General features: G+C 30.9%; 1 protein-coding gene across 16 annotated transcripts; it reads right to left on the reverse strand.

Moving 5' to 3' along the window:
* Positions 1 to 1,647: 1,647 nt before the first annotated feature.
* LOC141700775 (uncharacterized) lies at positions 1,648 to 9,601 on the reverse strand. Of its 16 annotated transcripts, none has more exons than XR_012566502.1 (11): positions 9,275 to 9,601; positions 8,944 to 9,036; positions 8,278 to 8,459; positions 7,283 to 7,353; positions 6,831 to 6,893; positions 6,073 to 6,165; positions 4,413 to 4,591; positions 3,815 to 3,874; positions 2,812 to 2,994; positions 2,264 to 2,361; positions 1,648 to 2,089 (listed from the first exon to the last, which is right to left on the reverse strand). XR_012566502.1 is itself a non-coding variant. In XM_074504462.1 (11 exons), exons 6-11 carry the CDS (start codon positions 4,408 to 4,410, stop codon positions 2,014 to 2,016), a joined length of 561 nt encoding a protein of 186 aa, XP_074360563.1. In that variant the 5' UTR covers positions 4,411 to 4,591; positions 6,073 to 6,165; positions 6,415 to 6,612; positions 6,733 to 6,963; positions 7,283 to 7,353; positions 8,278 to 8,346; the 3' UTR covers positions 1,648 to 2,013. The 16 variants fall into 16 exon arrangements, 5 of the variants coding, with proteins under 5 accessions (XP_074360563.1, XP_074360562.1, XP_074360564.1 ...); XR_012566498.1 differs by having other exon boundaries at positions 6,073 to 6,612; positions 6,733 to 6,893; XR_012566494.1 differs by adding an exon at positions 3,545 to 3,615 and having other exon boundaries at positions 6,073 to 6,893.
* Between the last annotated feature and the right edge of the window lie 4,802 nt (positions 9,602 to 14,403).

The following is a 14,403-nucleotide window of genomic DNA, read 5'->3' on the forward strand; positions in this document are numbered from 1 at the left end:
CGAAAAAAATGTTTAGCATTCCGGTGGCTGAGTTGTTTTATATTTTTTTATAGCTAACGAAAAATCGATAAAATTGCATTTTTTTTTTAGTTTTCCATATTTTTAATTTTTAGCATTATATTCGTTTACTATAAATTAAAAATTGATAAATTAAATTGGACAGGTACAAGAAAAATAAAAAAAAACATTAAACTCACAATATTAAAAAAAATATAAAACTCAGAATATTCCCTTATAATAAAAATTTGAAAATACTATTTCGAACAAATAATTAAAAAATATATTTTCACTCAAAAATTTTAAATTCAATATTAAATTTAAATATTTTAGTTTAAAATAGTAATTCAAAAATATCAAATTATAGGTTCGAAAAAATATTTTAAAATTCATTTTTAACAAAAAAATAAATTAGAAAAAATAAAGCGGGCAAGAACCGTTACATTTAAAATAGCATCCTCCAACATTGCTTCATTGCGGTTGCATTGCTCTAGCCGCAATGAAACAATGTTGTAGGTGGCACAAGATATTTTTTTTATTTGTTACGAAAAAATGTTTAGCATTCCGGGAGTTGAGTTGTTTTATATTTTTTTATAGCTAACGAAAAATCTATAAAATTTCACTTTTTTTTAGTTTCTCACATTTTCAATTTTTAGCATTATATTCGTTTACTATAAATTAAAAATTGATAAAATAAATTGGACAAGTACAAGAAAAATAAAAAAAAAACATAAAATTCAGAATATTCCCTTATAATAAAAATTCGAAAATACAATGTCGAAAAAATAATTAAAAAATACATTTTCACTCAAAAATTTTAAATTCAATATTAAATTTAAATATTTTATTTTAAAATATTAATTCAAAAATATCAAAATATAAGCTCGAAAAAATATTTAAAAATTCATTTTTTACAAAAAAAAAATTAGAAAAAATAAAGCGTGCAACAACCGTTACATTTAAAACAGCGTGCTCCAGCAATGTTTTATTGCACTAGCCGCAATGAAACAATGTGGTAGGTGGCAGGGTAATTTTTGTTTATTTGTTACGAAAAATGTTTAACATTCTATGGATTGATTTGTTTTATATTTTTTTATAGTTAACGAAAAATTGATAAAATTTCATTTATTTAGTTTTTCACATTTTCAATTTTTTGGCATTATATTCGTTTACTATAAATTAAAAATTGATAAATTAAATTGGTCAAGTACAAGAAAAATAAAAAAACATAAAACTCACAATATTAAAAAAAACATAAAACTCACAATATTAAAAAAAACATAAAACTCATAATATTCCCTTATAATAAAAAATCGAAAATACTATTTCGAGCACGTAATTAAAAAATACATTTTCACTCAAAAATTTTAAATTCAATATTAAATTTAAATATTTTAGTTTAAAATATTAATTCAAAAATATCAAAATATAAGTTCAAAAAAATATTTAAAAATTCATTTTTAACAAAAAAAATAAATTAGAAAAAATAAAGCGGTAAAGAACCGTTACATTTAAAACAGCGTCCTCCATCAATGTTTCATTTCATTAGCCGCAATGAAACAATGTTGTAGGTGACAGAGACTATTTTTTTTATTTGTTATGAAAAAATGTTTAGCATTCGGAGGATTGAGTTGTTTTTTTATAGGTAACGAAAAATCGATAAAATTTCATTTTTTTTTAGTTTTCCACATTTTCAATTTTTAAATGATTGGCATTTAACACCAACATCATACTAAATTAGGCACGAGTAGTGCACTAATAATAACTAAACCTCTTCTCTGACTTGAGCCATTCTCCGTTAAAGAGAACCTGATATCTTCCCTCAAATGTTTGACTAGAAAGTGTCCGACTTTGAGTCCTATCAAGTGGTTTTTTGGCTCTTCCATCGGATTTTCAGTTCTTTCATGTTTTGTTCCATTTGGAAGAGTAAGCACAAGCTTCCCTGGCGTAGTAAACGTGTGGTCGTCTTTTAGCATCACCACAAAATGCACCTCGTAAAACAATCATTCTTTGAGCTTATTTGCCCATATTTTCCATCAATTTGTAGGCAGAGAATCTCAAGTATAATTCAGCAACTTCATTTACATCACCACTGAAAACATGAAGAAGAGATTACACATTATTTGTTCTAGGCCCTGATATTTGAACAAGAACTGAAATTTTAAATTTTTTAGTCACTTTTTGCTGCAGATGTTGCAAGACACTCTCAAAATACTTCCAATCATGTTAACATGGCAAGTAAACAGTTAAGCTTTATCATACTTACCATATGGCTTCTTTTAAATGACTCCATTTCCAGTAACAAAGCTCGGAACCCGAAGTGATGGTGAGATCTCTTGCATTAATTAGTGGTCCCACAAGACTCTGATAAATACAAGAGGTATGAAAGATTATTGCAAAAATACTTCAGAGTTCCGATGGTAAAGTACGTTGCATGCCATGACTACATAAGTAACTACATAGACTTAAATATCGTAAAAAACTCAGAGTAACCCTCTGAATCATGAATGAAAAATTCAGAAAAACTTCCAAAAATTTACACATTCACCGAAGGGGTAGTATATACCATCAAACTATCTCAATCACAATCCTAACAACTCTATACTCACTGACAATCCTCATCATCAAACTCACAATTCGACAAATTCGACAAACTAAACTAAACAAGTACAGCAGACCTACCAAATCACAAACACACACACATAAAAAATTAGTTGATTTTAACAATCAACTCACTACAATTACTAATACACAATTGCATAAAAAATAGGGTTTTGAATTGGGGAATACAAAGACGAGCAAACAAACACAAACCTGCTTGGAAGCCATGTCCTGTTTTGCAGACAAATTGTTGCAAAACACAGTTAGTTCCTGTTGGGCGTTTCGAAGTACGCCTCGATGGCATCTATAGACTGGGCTTGATTTTTCTGCAGTCACCTCGCTTTCAATTTGTTGAAGCCTCATTTCTTGACTTGTAAATCTCAAATCATAGTCGGCCTGCAATTTTTTAATTAACGCAAGTGCATCATTAGCTGACATTATTTACTGTAGAATGTAGAAGAAGAGGCGGACAAGAAAAAGAGAGAAAAACCTAACCTATCTTGTTTCCAATTATGTATGATATATGTGTTCCGATTACTGTTTTCATCAATATAATACTATAATTTTTACTGTTTTCCGGTACTATAACATGGGATAAGAAATGGAATTCTTCACCTTTCTGCCTCTGGGAATATTATGGGGGTCAATCCCTTATCTTCCTTTATCAAAGAATGGAGTCGAACCCACTAGCTAGAGAAGTTAAAGTAAACATCAAATACTTAAACTTTTTTTAACTAGTTAGATGTAGGCATATGTGTGATTAGAAGATTAGATGTAAACATATATTTACATGATTAGACGTACTTGATATGCATTCGGAAAATCACCTCTCATTTTTTTCTGATAGTCTTGATGTGTGTACACATAAGAAAGTATGCTTTTATGAATTGAAAGTGATTAATGAGTAGATCAAACACAAGTACAGTCAAAGAAATACAATTCCTACACTTTCAAGTCGGTACATGACTATAGCTACGAAGTAATTGATGCAGATTCCAAATCTTCGACAGTTACTGGCTGGTGCAGTTGTTTCATGAAATAAAAAGATATGCATGAGCAAGGAGACAGGAAAGCACAAAATAGAACAGAAAAACTTTATCTGAAAAGAATCAATCGTCAATTTTTATATTAATTGTAAGACCAAAAAACAAAATTTAGACTCAATTAAAAGGATGACCTCCTTGGCAAATGGAATAACATGAGATTATCTGCTGACCTGCTGCATCAATTGCGATCAGAATTCTTTGTTCCCGGCTCAAGACATCTGAGTTTGTACCTGTACCAAATGCAACCAGATTAATGTATTTGTCAATTGTCATAATCACTTAATATTATAGATATGTTTACTACAGTTGACTGTTTAAAGTTCAAACTATAAACAAAGACCGACATAATTCATTGATAACATCATTTAATCTGGTAACTAGTTAACGACGGAGTTATGGGATTAAACCTCACTTTTCATATATCAATAATAGTGTAGATCCTCAAGCACCATGCTTTGATTTACCCTATTTGCAACACTACTCTTCTAACTGTTACAGTGGTCTGAAATGATTTTTAAAGGACTTAGCGGGATACTGCAAACCATTTTAGACTCTAAATATGAGTAATCTGACAGTACTCTCTTTGCAAGTCATTTCTCGAATATAATGTGTGCTGATGTAAAACACATACTTAAAAAAACCATTGCAGTAAGACACTTCAATCTTATTTAACAACATATTACAGGCAGTTACCACAGCTCAGTGCATGAATATAGCCGTCATGAATTTTCCAACTATCTTTGCATATCATATCAGATAGAAACATACTGCTTTAGCAACAGCAAGCCAGTGAAAGGAACGCAAGAAAGCATTGTCTTGTGAAGGAAGACTGTCATGATTCCACAATGTTATATTTTGAAATTTTGCATTGGTCTCCCAGCTACCTGAATCTTCCTCAGACTTATCAGAAGCTTTTCTCATGCTTAACTTCTTTCTAATGACAAATCCTGTAAGTAGAAGGATGAAACAGATAGGCGAACATAAATATAGTCTTAAACCCTTAATTATATAACACAGAATAATAAAACCTGTTAAAATTCTCCTCAAAACTTGCAATTGCCTATGCATGTTTAAAACAAGTATGTAATTCAGCTGTGAACTGAGGCAGAGCTATCAACTGCCACGGGGTACAGGCAGCCCCTCACAAGAAATGTAAATACAGAAATTAAACTTCAGACACATGTGTCTCATTGACTCCCTAGTCCCTAACATCTTATTACCTGCTAATTGCTAACTAGATACTTACGCAAATCCTTAGGAGGACTAGGAGTAGGAGGAGTATCATAAGCACTCAATTCACTAAAACTAATTTCAAATCGTGTACACCATCTGGGAACTGTCAGGGTACCAAATGCAGATCACTGGTACCAGCGGGGGTTAATGGGTAGGTTCTTTTTTTATGACAGGCACAATGCACAGGAACGTGCAGTGTTGTTTTATAGAAAATCAATAAAACATGCAATTGCGTTCAGTGTTATGTTAAATCGTTACGTTAATTGTTTATCTCGTTTCCACGATTGACATGAGAAAGTCTTATGATGAAAACAAAGCTAAGATGGACCCAGATTATAAAGAGTCGTGGGAGACTCAATCGTACATAACGTTGGTTATTACAACTTTACTGCTTGCTCTTATGGAAATCTGTAACCATATCGGCTCTAATCAAATTTCCCCACGTGCTTGACGAAGAACAAGATCCTCCGGTAGCTAGGCGACTGGTCCCTTTGTGGGCGCCGCCAGCAGGAAGGAATTCATTTTACAGAGTGGCGGAGGCGCGGCTAAATGTTCAACGACATGGTATTGTTGGCATCGATCGAGTAGTTTAAATATCTAGTTAGCTTGTTAAATTATAGCTCTCGTAGTTTGTATTAGGTCTCGTTAATTGTATGTGTTATTGAGTTGGCAGGGAGTGTGTTGAAATTAGTTTTAGTGAATTGGGTGCTTATGATACTCCTCCTACTCCTAGTCCTCCTAAGGATTTGCCTAAGTATCTAGGATTTGCCAAAGGATTTGTCTCATTGAATTGGATGTGCTATGATACAAATCAAGTGATCAAACATTTTTTGGCCAGTCAAAAAGTACAATCTCCTCCCCCCTCCCCGGCCCAAATTTAACATTTTTATCGGCTCCTCAAATATGAGTTGGTTCAAAAAATTTGTGGCGGTAAAACCCAATCAAATGCAAAACAACTACTATTAGGTTTCAAACTAACATAACATTATAAAATGCAGTACCAATGAGACAAAAGTTGTTTAGGAAAATGTTGAATTCAAACTAAATTTCAAATACAATGCATATATAAAATAGTACACAAAAGGTCCTTTTTTGGCATTTGGAAAATCCTGACAATTTTCACATATGTACGATTTGGCAAACATCTCTCCCAACTTCTAAATGCTTGACATTGGTAAGAAGGAAGAGTACTAACCCGAATAGCCTTGCGGAAGAGGCATAGTGGTGCCCTCCAACTTTCTTCCTTTAAAATTCGTTTCATTCACACTTAAACCATCAACCACAATACCTAAACATAAAAATGAACAACATACAAAAATTCCAAATTTAACCAACCCAATAAACACACAAAATCACATTTTTCCTAATAACCCGAAAAAATCTTGAAATTCATTCCATCCTAAAAATAACAAAAACTATATCACCCGAACAATTAAACAACTTCACTATACTACAATTCAAGAAACACAATTCAAATCTATACATATAAAATCATTTACATATATAGATACAAATGGACTAATAAGAAATGGGTTACCAATGGATTTGGGTTTGAAGTATTGAGAAACAGGGGAGGGTCCAGTAAACTTAATACAACATGGTAGTTGATGGACCCGACCCGATAAATCCACCATGAACTAAACATTGCTCAGATTTATGTTTCCAACGGTTCCATTTTCTTGATTTGGCCATCAATTTTTGATTTTAAGGATTTTGATGTAGTAAGCTCACCCTTCTACACACCAATCAAAGTTTGGTCAGTAGCCAAGAATGGTCTTCCCAAAATTATGGGAATCTTCCTATCCTCCTTGAAATCAAGAATTACAAAATCAACAGGAAAGATGAGTTTGTCCACCTTGACCAAGACATCCTCCACAATGCCTCATGGATATGTTATCGAACGATCGGAGTTTTTGATTTAGAGGGTTTTTCATTAGATGGTTGTGAGTTAACCTGATCATGTTGTGAGCTCTCAGGTGCTCTCCCCTTGTGTAAAAAACAGATGATGTTGTGCGCCTGAAAGAGAATTTGTTCCGTGATGAGAGCGATTTTTTAAGTTGGCATCAGATTATTTTTGAGGAGGTATCTGAAATGAGACATTTCAAGCACATTTAGCTCGATTTTTTTTCATCTTTTAATTTAGTCCATCCATACTAGTGACATATAACAACACAAAACTCTTATTTATATTTCTCTTTATTTTTTGTATCACCTTCTATATTCTCTATACTTGTAGTGTGTGCCAACAAAGTGTTGATAAAGAAGATGGCATCTTCCATTAACAATCAGAGGGTTGGTCTTTCCCCTCTTTTAATCTGAGGGTTGGGCATGGAGCCATGAACAATAGTGGATTGCATCCCTAACCATTCTAATAGAAGATGATAAAAAAATAAAAAATTCTTCACCTTTCTGCTCCTGCCTTGAATATTTTGTGGGGAAATCCCTTATCTTCCTTTACCAAAGAATGGAGTTGAACCTGCTAGCTAGAAAAGTTAAAGTAAATACAAAATATTTACACATTTTTATTTTTTAAACTTAAAACAGGGAGATGTTATATGTACATGTTTAGATGTAAGCATATATAAACATGATTAGATGTACAGAAACATAATATGCATTAGTGAATCACCTTCCCTTAAGTTTGTCTGATATTCTTGATGTGTGTACATATGAGGAAGTATGATTCGCCAATTGAAAGTGATAATGAGTACATCAAACACAAATACTATAAAAGAAATACAACTTCTACGCTTTCAAGTGGGTAAATGACTATAGCTACGAAGTAATTGATGCAGATTCCAAATCTTCGGCAGTTACTGGCTGGTGCAGCTGTTTCATGAAATAAAAAGATATGCATCGAGCAAGGACACACGAAAGCACAAAAAAGAAAAGAAAATTTTAATTTATAAAGAATCAATCGTCAATATTGATATCTAACTGTAAAACCGAAAAATATTTAAACATGACCTCCTTTGGCAAATAGTTATACTAAAAAAACACAATTACAACCATAACAATAAAAAGAAAAACCTCACTTTCAAATCATAATAATAGTGTAGTGACGGGTTAGTAGTCCTCAGCCACCATTCTTTGATTTAGTATTTGCAACACTACTCTTGTAACAGTAGTCTGACATGATTCTTAAAGGACTTAGACGGATACTACAAACCATTTAGACTCTAAATATGATAAATCTAGCAGTACTCCATTTGCAAGTCATTTCCCTAATATCATTTGTGCTAATGTACAACACATACTTAAAAAAACCATTGCAGTAAGACACTTCAATCTAAATCAAAGTATAAAAAATATCACTGGCCGTTATCGCATCTAACTGCATGAATATAGCCATCATGGAATGGCAAACTATCTTTGCATATCAGATCAGATAGAAACATACCGCTTTGGCAACAGCAAGCCAATGGAAGGAACGCAAGAAAGCATCGTCTTGTGAAGGAAGACTTTCATGATTCCAGAATGTTACATTTTGGAATTTTGCATTTGTCTCCCAGCTACCTGAATCTTCCTCAAACTTATCACAAGCTTTTCTCTTGCCTAACTTCTTCTTTCTGATGACAAATCCTGTAAGTAAAAGAATGAAATAGATAGGAAAACATGAATACAATCTTAAACCCTTAATTATAAAAATTATAGAATCATAAAACCTATTAAAATTCTCCTCAAAACTTGAAATTGCCTATGCATTTTCACTAGACATAAGTATGTTAATAAGCTATGACCAGGGGCAGAGCTATCAACTGCCAAGGGGTACTGACAGCATACCCTCACAAGAAATGTAAATACAGAAATCAAACTTCACACACATGTGCCTCATTGACTCCCTGACATCTTATCATCGACATCAAGTAAACATGAGTTGGTCCAAAAATTAATTTCAGATATAATGCATACATAACACAAAAAAGGTCCTCTTTTCGCATTTTGAACCTCCATAACAAACTCTTCAAAGCAACAAATATACAATTTGAGCGAACACCTATTCCAACTTCTCAATGCTCTACTACGATAACTAGATATTGACATTAGTAAGAAGAAGAGTACTAACCCAAATAGCCTTGCGGAAGAGGCATAGGGGTGCCCTCCAACTTCCTTCCTCTAAAATAGGCTTCATTCACACTTAAACCATCAACCTCAACACCTACACATACACAAACAACATACAAAAATTCCAAACTCTATCAACCCAATTTCATATTTTTCCTAATAATCCCAAAAAAAATCTTGAAATTCATTCCATACTCAAAATAACAAAAATTATATCACCCAAACAATTAAACAACTTCACTATACTACAATTCAAGAAACACAATTCAAATCTATACATATAAAATCATTTACATATATAGATACAAATGGACTAATAAGAAATGGGTTACCAGTGGATTTGGGTTTAAAGTAGTGAGAAACAGGGGAAGGCCCAGTAAACTTAATACAACATGGTAGCTGATTGACCCGACCCGTTAAATCCACTATGGATTCGCCATTGCTAAGATTTATGTTTCCAACGCTTCCATTTTCTTGATTCGCCGTCAATTTTTGATTTTTAGCGGTTTGATGATAATCAATAAGTCATCATCCAAACCCTAGTTTTTATAACCCCAAATTGATTTTCCCGCTTATTTTCCATTCCACTCATTTGGATTTTTTTTTTTTGCCAAGTTCTCGTTTGGGTTTATCTTGAACCAGACATGACAATTTTTTGAAAAATGACCATTAATGTCACAATTTTGAAGCAATTGGTCCAAAATATCACAAATCAGCAGAATAATCCTTAATATCACGAAAAAATGGAATTAAAATATGCGTTACCAATTTTTTTACAATACCCGTTGCTTTTTACTTTTTGGGCCAGACAAATGGGCCTGTTCATTTTGTATAACGCATATTTAGAATGCGTTTATCCTCTATACACGCACTTTTATGATGCGTTTTCAAGGTCAACGCAAGTTTAAAATGCGTTTATTTTTTTTTTGTATTTTTGAATAATTTTTTTAAAACAAAATATTTATAAATTAATAAAAAACGCAAAATATAAATGCGTTTTTTGAAAACACATTTTTTAAATGCGTTTTTAAGTGATAAAAAGGGTCATTTTCCCAAATTGTGAGATTTTGGGCCATTTGTTTAAAAATTGTGATACAAAGGGCCAATAGCCCAATTTTTTTGGGTGTCCAAATTGTGATGTCAAAAAAAAGGGTAAACACAAATTGTAATTCAGAATTTCAATTTTACATTTTTATACGAGCAATGCTACATACTGTATCTTAAAAATAATTTCAATTATTTTTCAAGTAATTATTTTTATTTGTGAACTCGTATTTTTGCGACTCCATCTCATTTTTTATGAAATAAATTATAATATAATAAAGTTTCAAAAAAAAAAATAATAACAATTAACCCTTTTGAAGTAATTTTAGAAACTCTATACATATAAACATAAATATGGACTAATAAAAAATGGGTTAGCAGGGGATTTGGGTTTGAACTTTGAAGTAGTGAGAAACGGGGAAACTCCAATTAACTTAATACAACATTCTAGTTAGAGATACACAAAAAGCCCGGACCCGAAAATCTGGCACGGCCTGATCCGGTCAAAATCCGGTCAAACCCGATCCGGGCTTAGGGCCTTGACGGGCCCTATATTTTTAGACAAAGTCCGGCCCGGCCCGGTTAAAAGCTCAGGTTTCGACCCGACCTGACCCGATTCAAAACCAGAAAAAAATACGGTTAGATACTGATTATTCTAATATATTTTCTTATATATTTATGAATTCACATTTACTATAAATATAAATAATACTTTGAACACATATATTTACATATTTATGATTAATAATATAATTTATATATTTCATTGCATAAATGATAAAAGAAGAAATATAGTAAGTACGCTATATATATTTGGATAACAATGATAAAACATATTATTCTATATACATGTTTATTTTTTGCCGAACTTAAATATTTTCAACGAAGTAATATTTTCATAAATTATTCCATATAAACTAATACATTATACGATGATCTAGTTGTTAACATATGTAGTATTCGGAATCTCTAATAAAATTCGATCTGATTTAAATTAAAAAAAAGTCCGGCCCGATCCGATCTGGCCCAAAAAAAAGTCCGGTTATGCCCGCCTCGAGTGCCCAACCGGGCTCTGACATTTTCGGAAAACTCGGCCCGGCCCGATCAAAGTCAAAGCCCGAAAAGTCCGGTCCGGTCAAAGCCCGGGCTTTTTAAGGCCCGGTTAAAATCTGGCCCGGTGGACCTTTTGTACATCTCTAATCGTAGCTGATGGAGCTGACCCGATAGATTTAAAAAGTTTAATTATTAGAATTTAAGCGAACAAACTACAGTATAACCTCTACATAAGAATACTCTACGTAGGAATAACCTTCTTATTGTAATAAAAAATTACGGGCCGAAGTCGGGTCAGTTATAATTAAGAATAACCTCTACATTGTAATATTCTATACTTTTATTATAAGTACCTCCATTATTAATTTTCCTTTATATAAGAATAAAAATGCTAAAAATTATATATATATACACATATATATATATATATATATGTGTGTGATAGATATATATTCAATAATATATATTCTTTTTAGTTCTTACATAAATAAACATGAAAGATGACTTACCATATTTTTTCAATATTATATCGTTCTGATTAACATTGCATCATTAGTTTGCGTGGCCATGTAATCACCTTCTTGTCAATTTGTTTCAAAAAATTCATGTATTTGATATTATATTACATAATTTGTCTCAAAAAGTTATAACATATCTTTTAAATTCATGTATCAAGATATATAATACATTGTTTTTAATTAATTTTTTAAATTCAAAATTTATTTGGAAACCTCTATTAAAAAATAACTCTTCTATAATAATAATTTTAGTCGATTCTAACAATATTCCTGTATAGAGATTTTATTGTATCACTAAATTTATCGGAAATTAAAATGATTTAGTTTAAGTGATATAAACATATGAGGGCTAATGTTGACCTATTATATGTTTTCAAAAACTTTGGTTTGGGGTTAATTTGAAAAAGTACAACGTCAAGTCTAGATATATACAATCTATGAACAACTAAGACATCTAATATTTTACTTCAAAATGGAAGTATAAGTCCATGTTTAAATATATTTTATGAGCATGTAGGTTTTTAGAACATGTGCGACACACAAATTACTTTTAATATTATATATGTTTTTTGAAAATTATTTTTAATCGTGATTTTAAGATATGAAATTTGTTCTTTAAAATGTTTAATAATATAATTTGATAATAACTATATATACACGCATGTATATTATAATTATATATTTGAAATAAGACGTATTTTATAAAAATAATATTATTGATTGTGATATATATTTTTATTAATAACTATAGGTGTGTATACAATTGATAATTATGTTTAAAAAAAAAAATTAACCTTGATGAAATTATCCGTAATTATTTTAACCGGATCAATTGTACACACTATTTATTTTAGTCTAAGATCTATTATACCGATTAAATCCAACTAATTATATTCAGCTTTGATTTTATTTGTTTAAACTCGAATATATGTTATAATTTTTTTAGCCCGAGAAAAGTATACATTATTTTGTTCTAATTTGTCTAATTTTTTTTTTTTTAATTTTGTTTTATATTAAAGTAATTTTATAAATCGTTTTTAGCCCTGGTGAATAGTATATGATGTTCTGTTTTATTATAACATTAGCTGTAAAGTGACGAATTATCTTTCATTTTAATACAATAGTATGTAAATTATAGAAATGGAAGGAAGAAACCCTTAATTATATAAACTCGTTATCAACCATATCGAAATAATTATATTTAGTTTGTTTTGAATTTTAATTTAGTCCAGTTTCAAATTTTTACGTTTTAACCCTGATGAGGAGTATAATATTTTAATTCAGGTTGAATATTATTTTGTTTTAGCTCAATAGAAAAAATTCAATTAATTATATTTAGTATTTTATTTGTTATTTTAGCCCGGATCAATGGTATAATTTTTTAAGCCTCGAACAACAGTGTATATTATTTTGTTTTATCCCCGGTCAAATTATCTTTTAATTTGAATTTTGTTTAAATCGGTTCGATAGTATATTTTTTTTTGTCCGGGTGAATAGGATGTATTATTTTATCTTGGTCCGTGTCCAATATAAAGGATATCATTATCAAATCAATCATTATAACAACATTTTGGTTTATATGTTAATAATAACTAGCAGCTATAACCCGTGCGAGACACGGGTATACTCCAACCTCGGTTATTGTAAAAAAATTATACATACTTGTTAAATGAAATATATCTTTGTTAAAAGGGATATTGTTATAATTTGAGTAGTTATTTGCGTCTGCATACAATAACCTCTGTTGTGATCACACAAATATTTTTTAAACTCACGCGCGTTAATAAGCTATGTACATGTTACATCAATGAACTATTTGTAATTTTGTGTTGTTAAATTAATTTTTTTTTAATTTTATATCACACAACTGATAAATATTGTTCGTAAAAGATGTACTTAAAAGTGTTTTGAAATTTTGAATTCTACTATTACTATCATTGAGCATGAATATTCATTATTTGATAATATCATGTTAACTGATTAAAAAGAAATTAAGTTCAATTGTATTATTTACCTTCATTTTCTTTGTTCGGTGTGTAGAAAGAACGTACTCTAGATATGAATACATTTTTATTCTTTTTAATATATGTATACTAGTCAATAATGAAGTAGTAATATATATATATATATATGCAAATGATCAAATATATTCAAAGTAATCCAAACTGTACCAATATCTCTGAAAACAACAACATCACAATTGACCATATCACGTAAATATCATTGTTAGTCCAGTGTTCAGAAACACCAATCGTATAAACAGAGATTAGATAAGCGGCATTTCAGCTATTTATACGCCGAATATCAGCTATAAACATGTCGAAGACACTCCATCTATCTTCATGTTGGGTAACCGCTATAAACATGCCGAAAGTGTAAACTCTCGAATGATGAACAACCTTTGGTTGTGAAAGACAAGTTCTTGCAATAATCATCACTAGCTCAGATTCGATGAAGGCTTTGCTGATCACCAAAAATATCAACAAAATCGTTCTCAACAGATCCAACATCAAACAAACCCAATCATAACTGAACAAAAACATAACAAAACACTACAAAAAGAGAGTCAAAACACACACTACAATAGGAAGGACACGCAAACGCCAAAAAAATTTGAGTTTTATTGAAATGAAGTTAACGAGAATAAAATAAAGGGGTTGGAGCTTTTCACTAGAGAAAATAAGTGAAAACCCCTCGATTAACTTGAGAAATGACAAATCATAACCCTAGGATTGGAGAAGATGAGGGACTGCAGGAACCCTTTTTGATTAATTATTGTTTGGTATATCTTAATATGACATAGATAAGTTGGAATCATAAAGGAAGTTGATTTTACTATCAACTAG

The sequence above is a fragment of the Apium graveolens genome, unplaced genomic scaffold, assembly GCF_009905375.1.
Source record: "Apium graveolens cultivar Ventura unplaced genomic scaffold, ASM990537v1 ctg2904, whole genome shotgun sequence".
Classification (NCBI taxonomy): Eukaryota; Viridiplantae; Streptophyta; class Magnoliopsida; order Apiales; family Apiaceae; genus Apium; species Apium graveolens.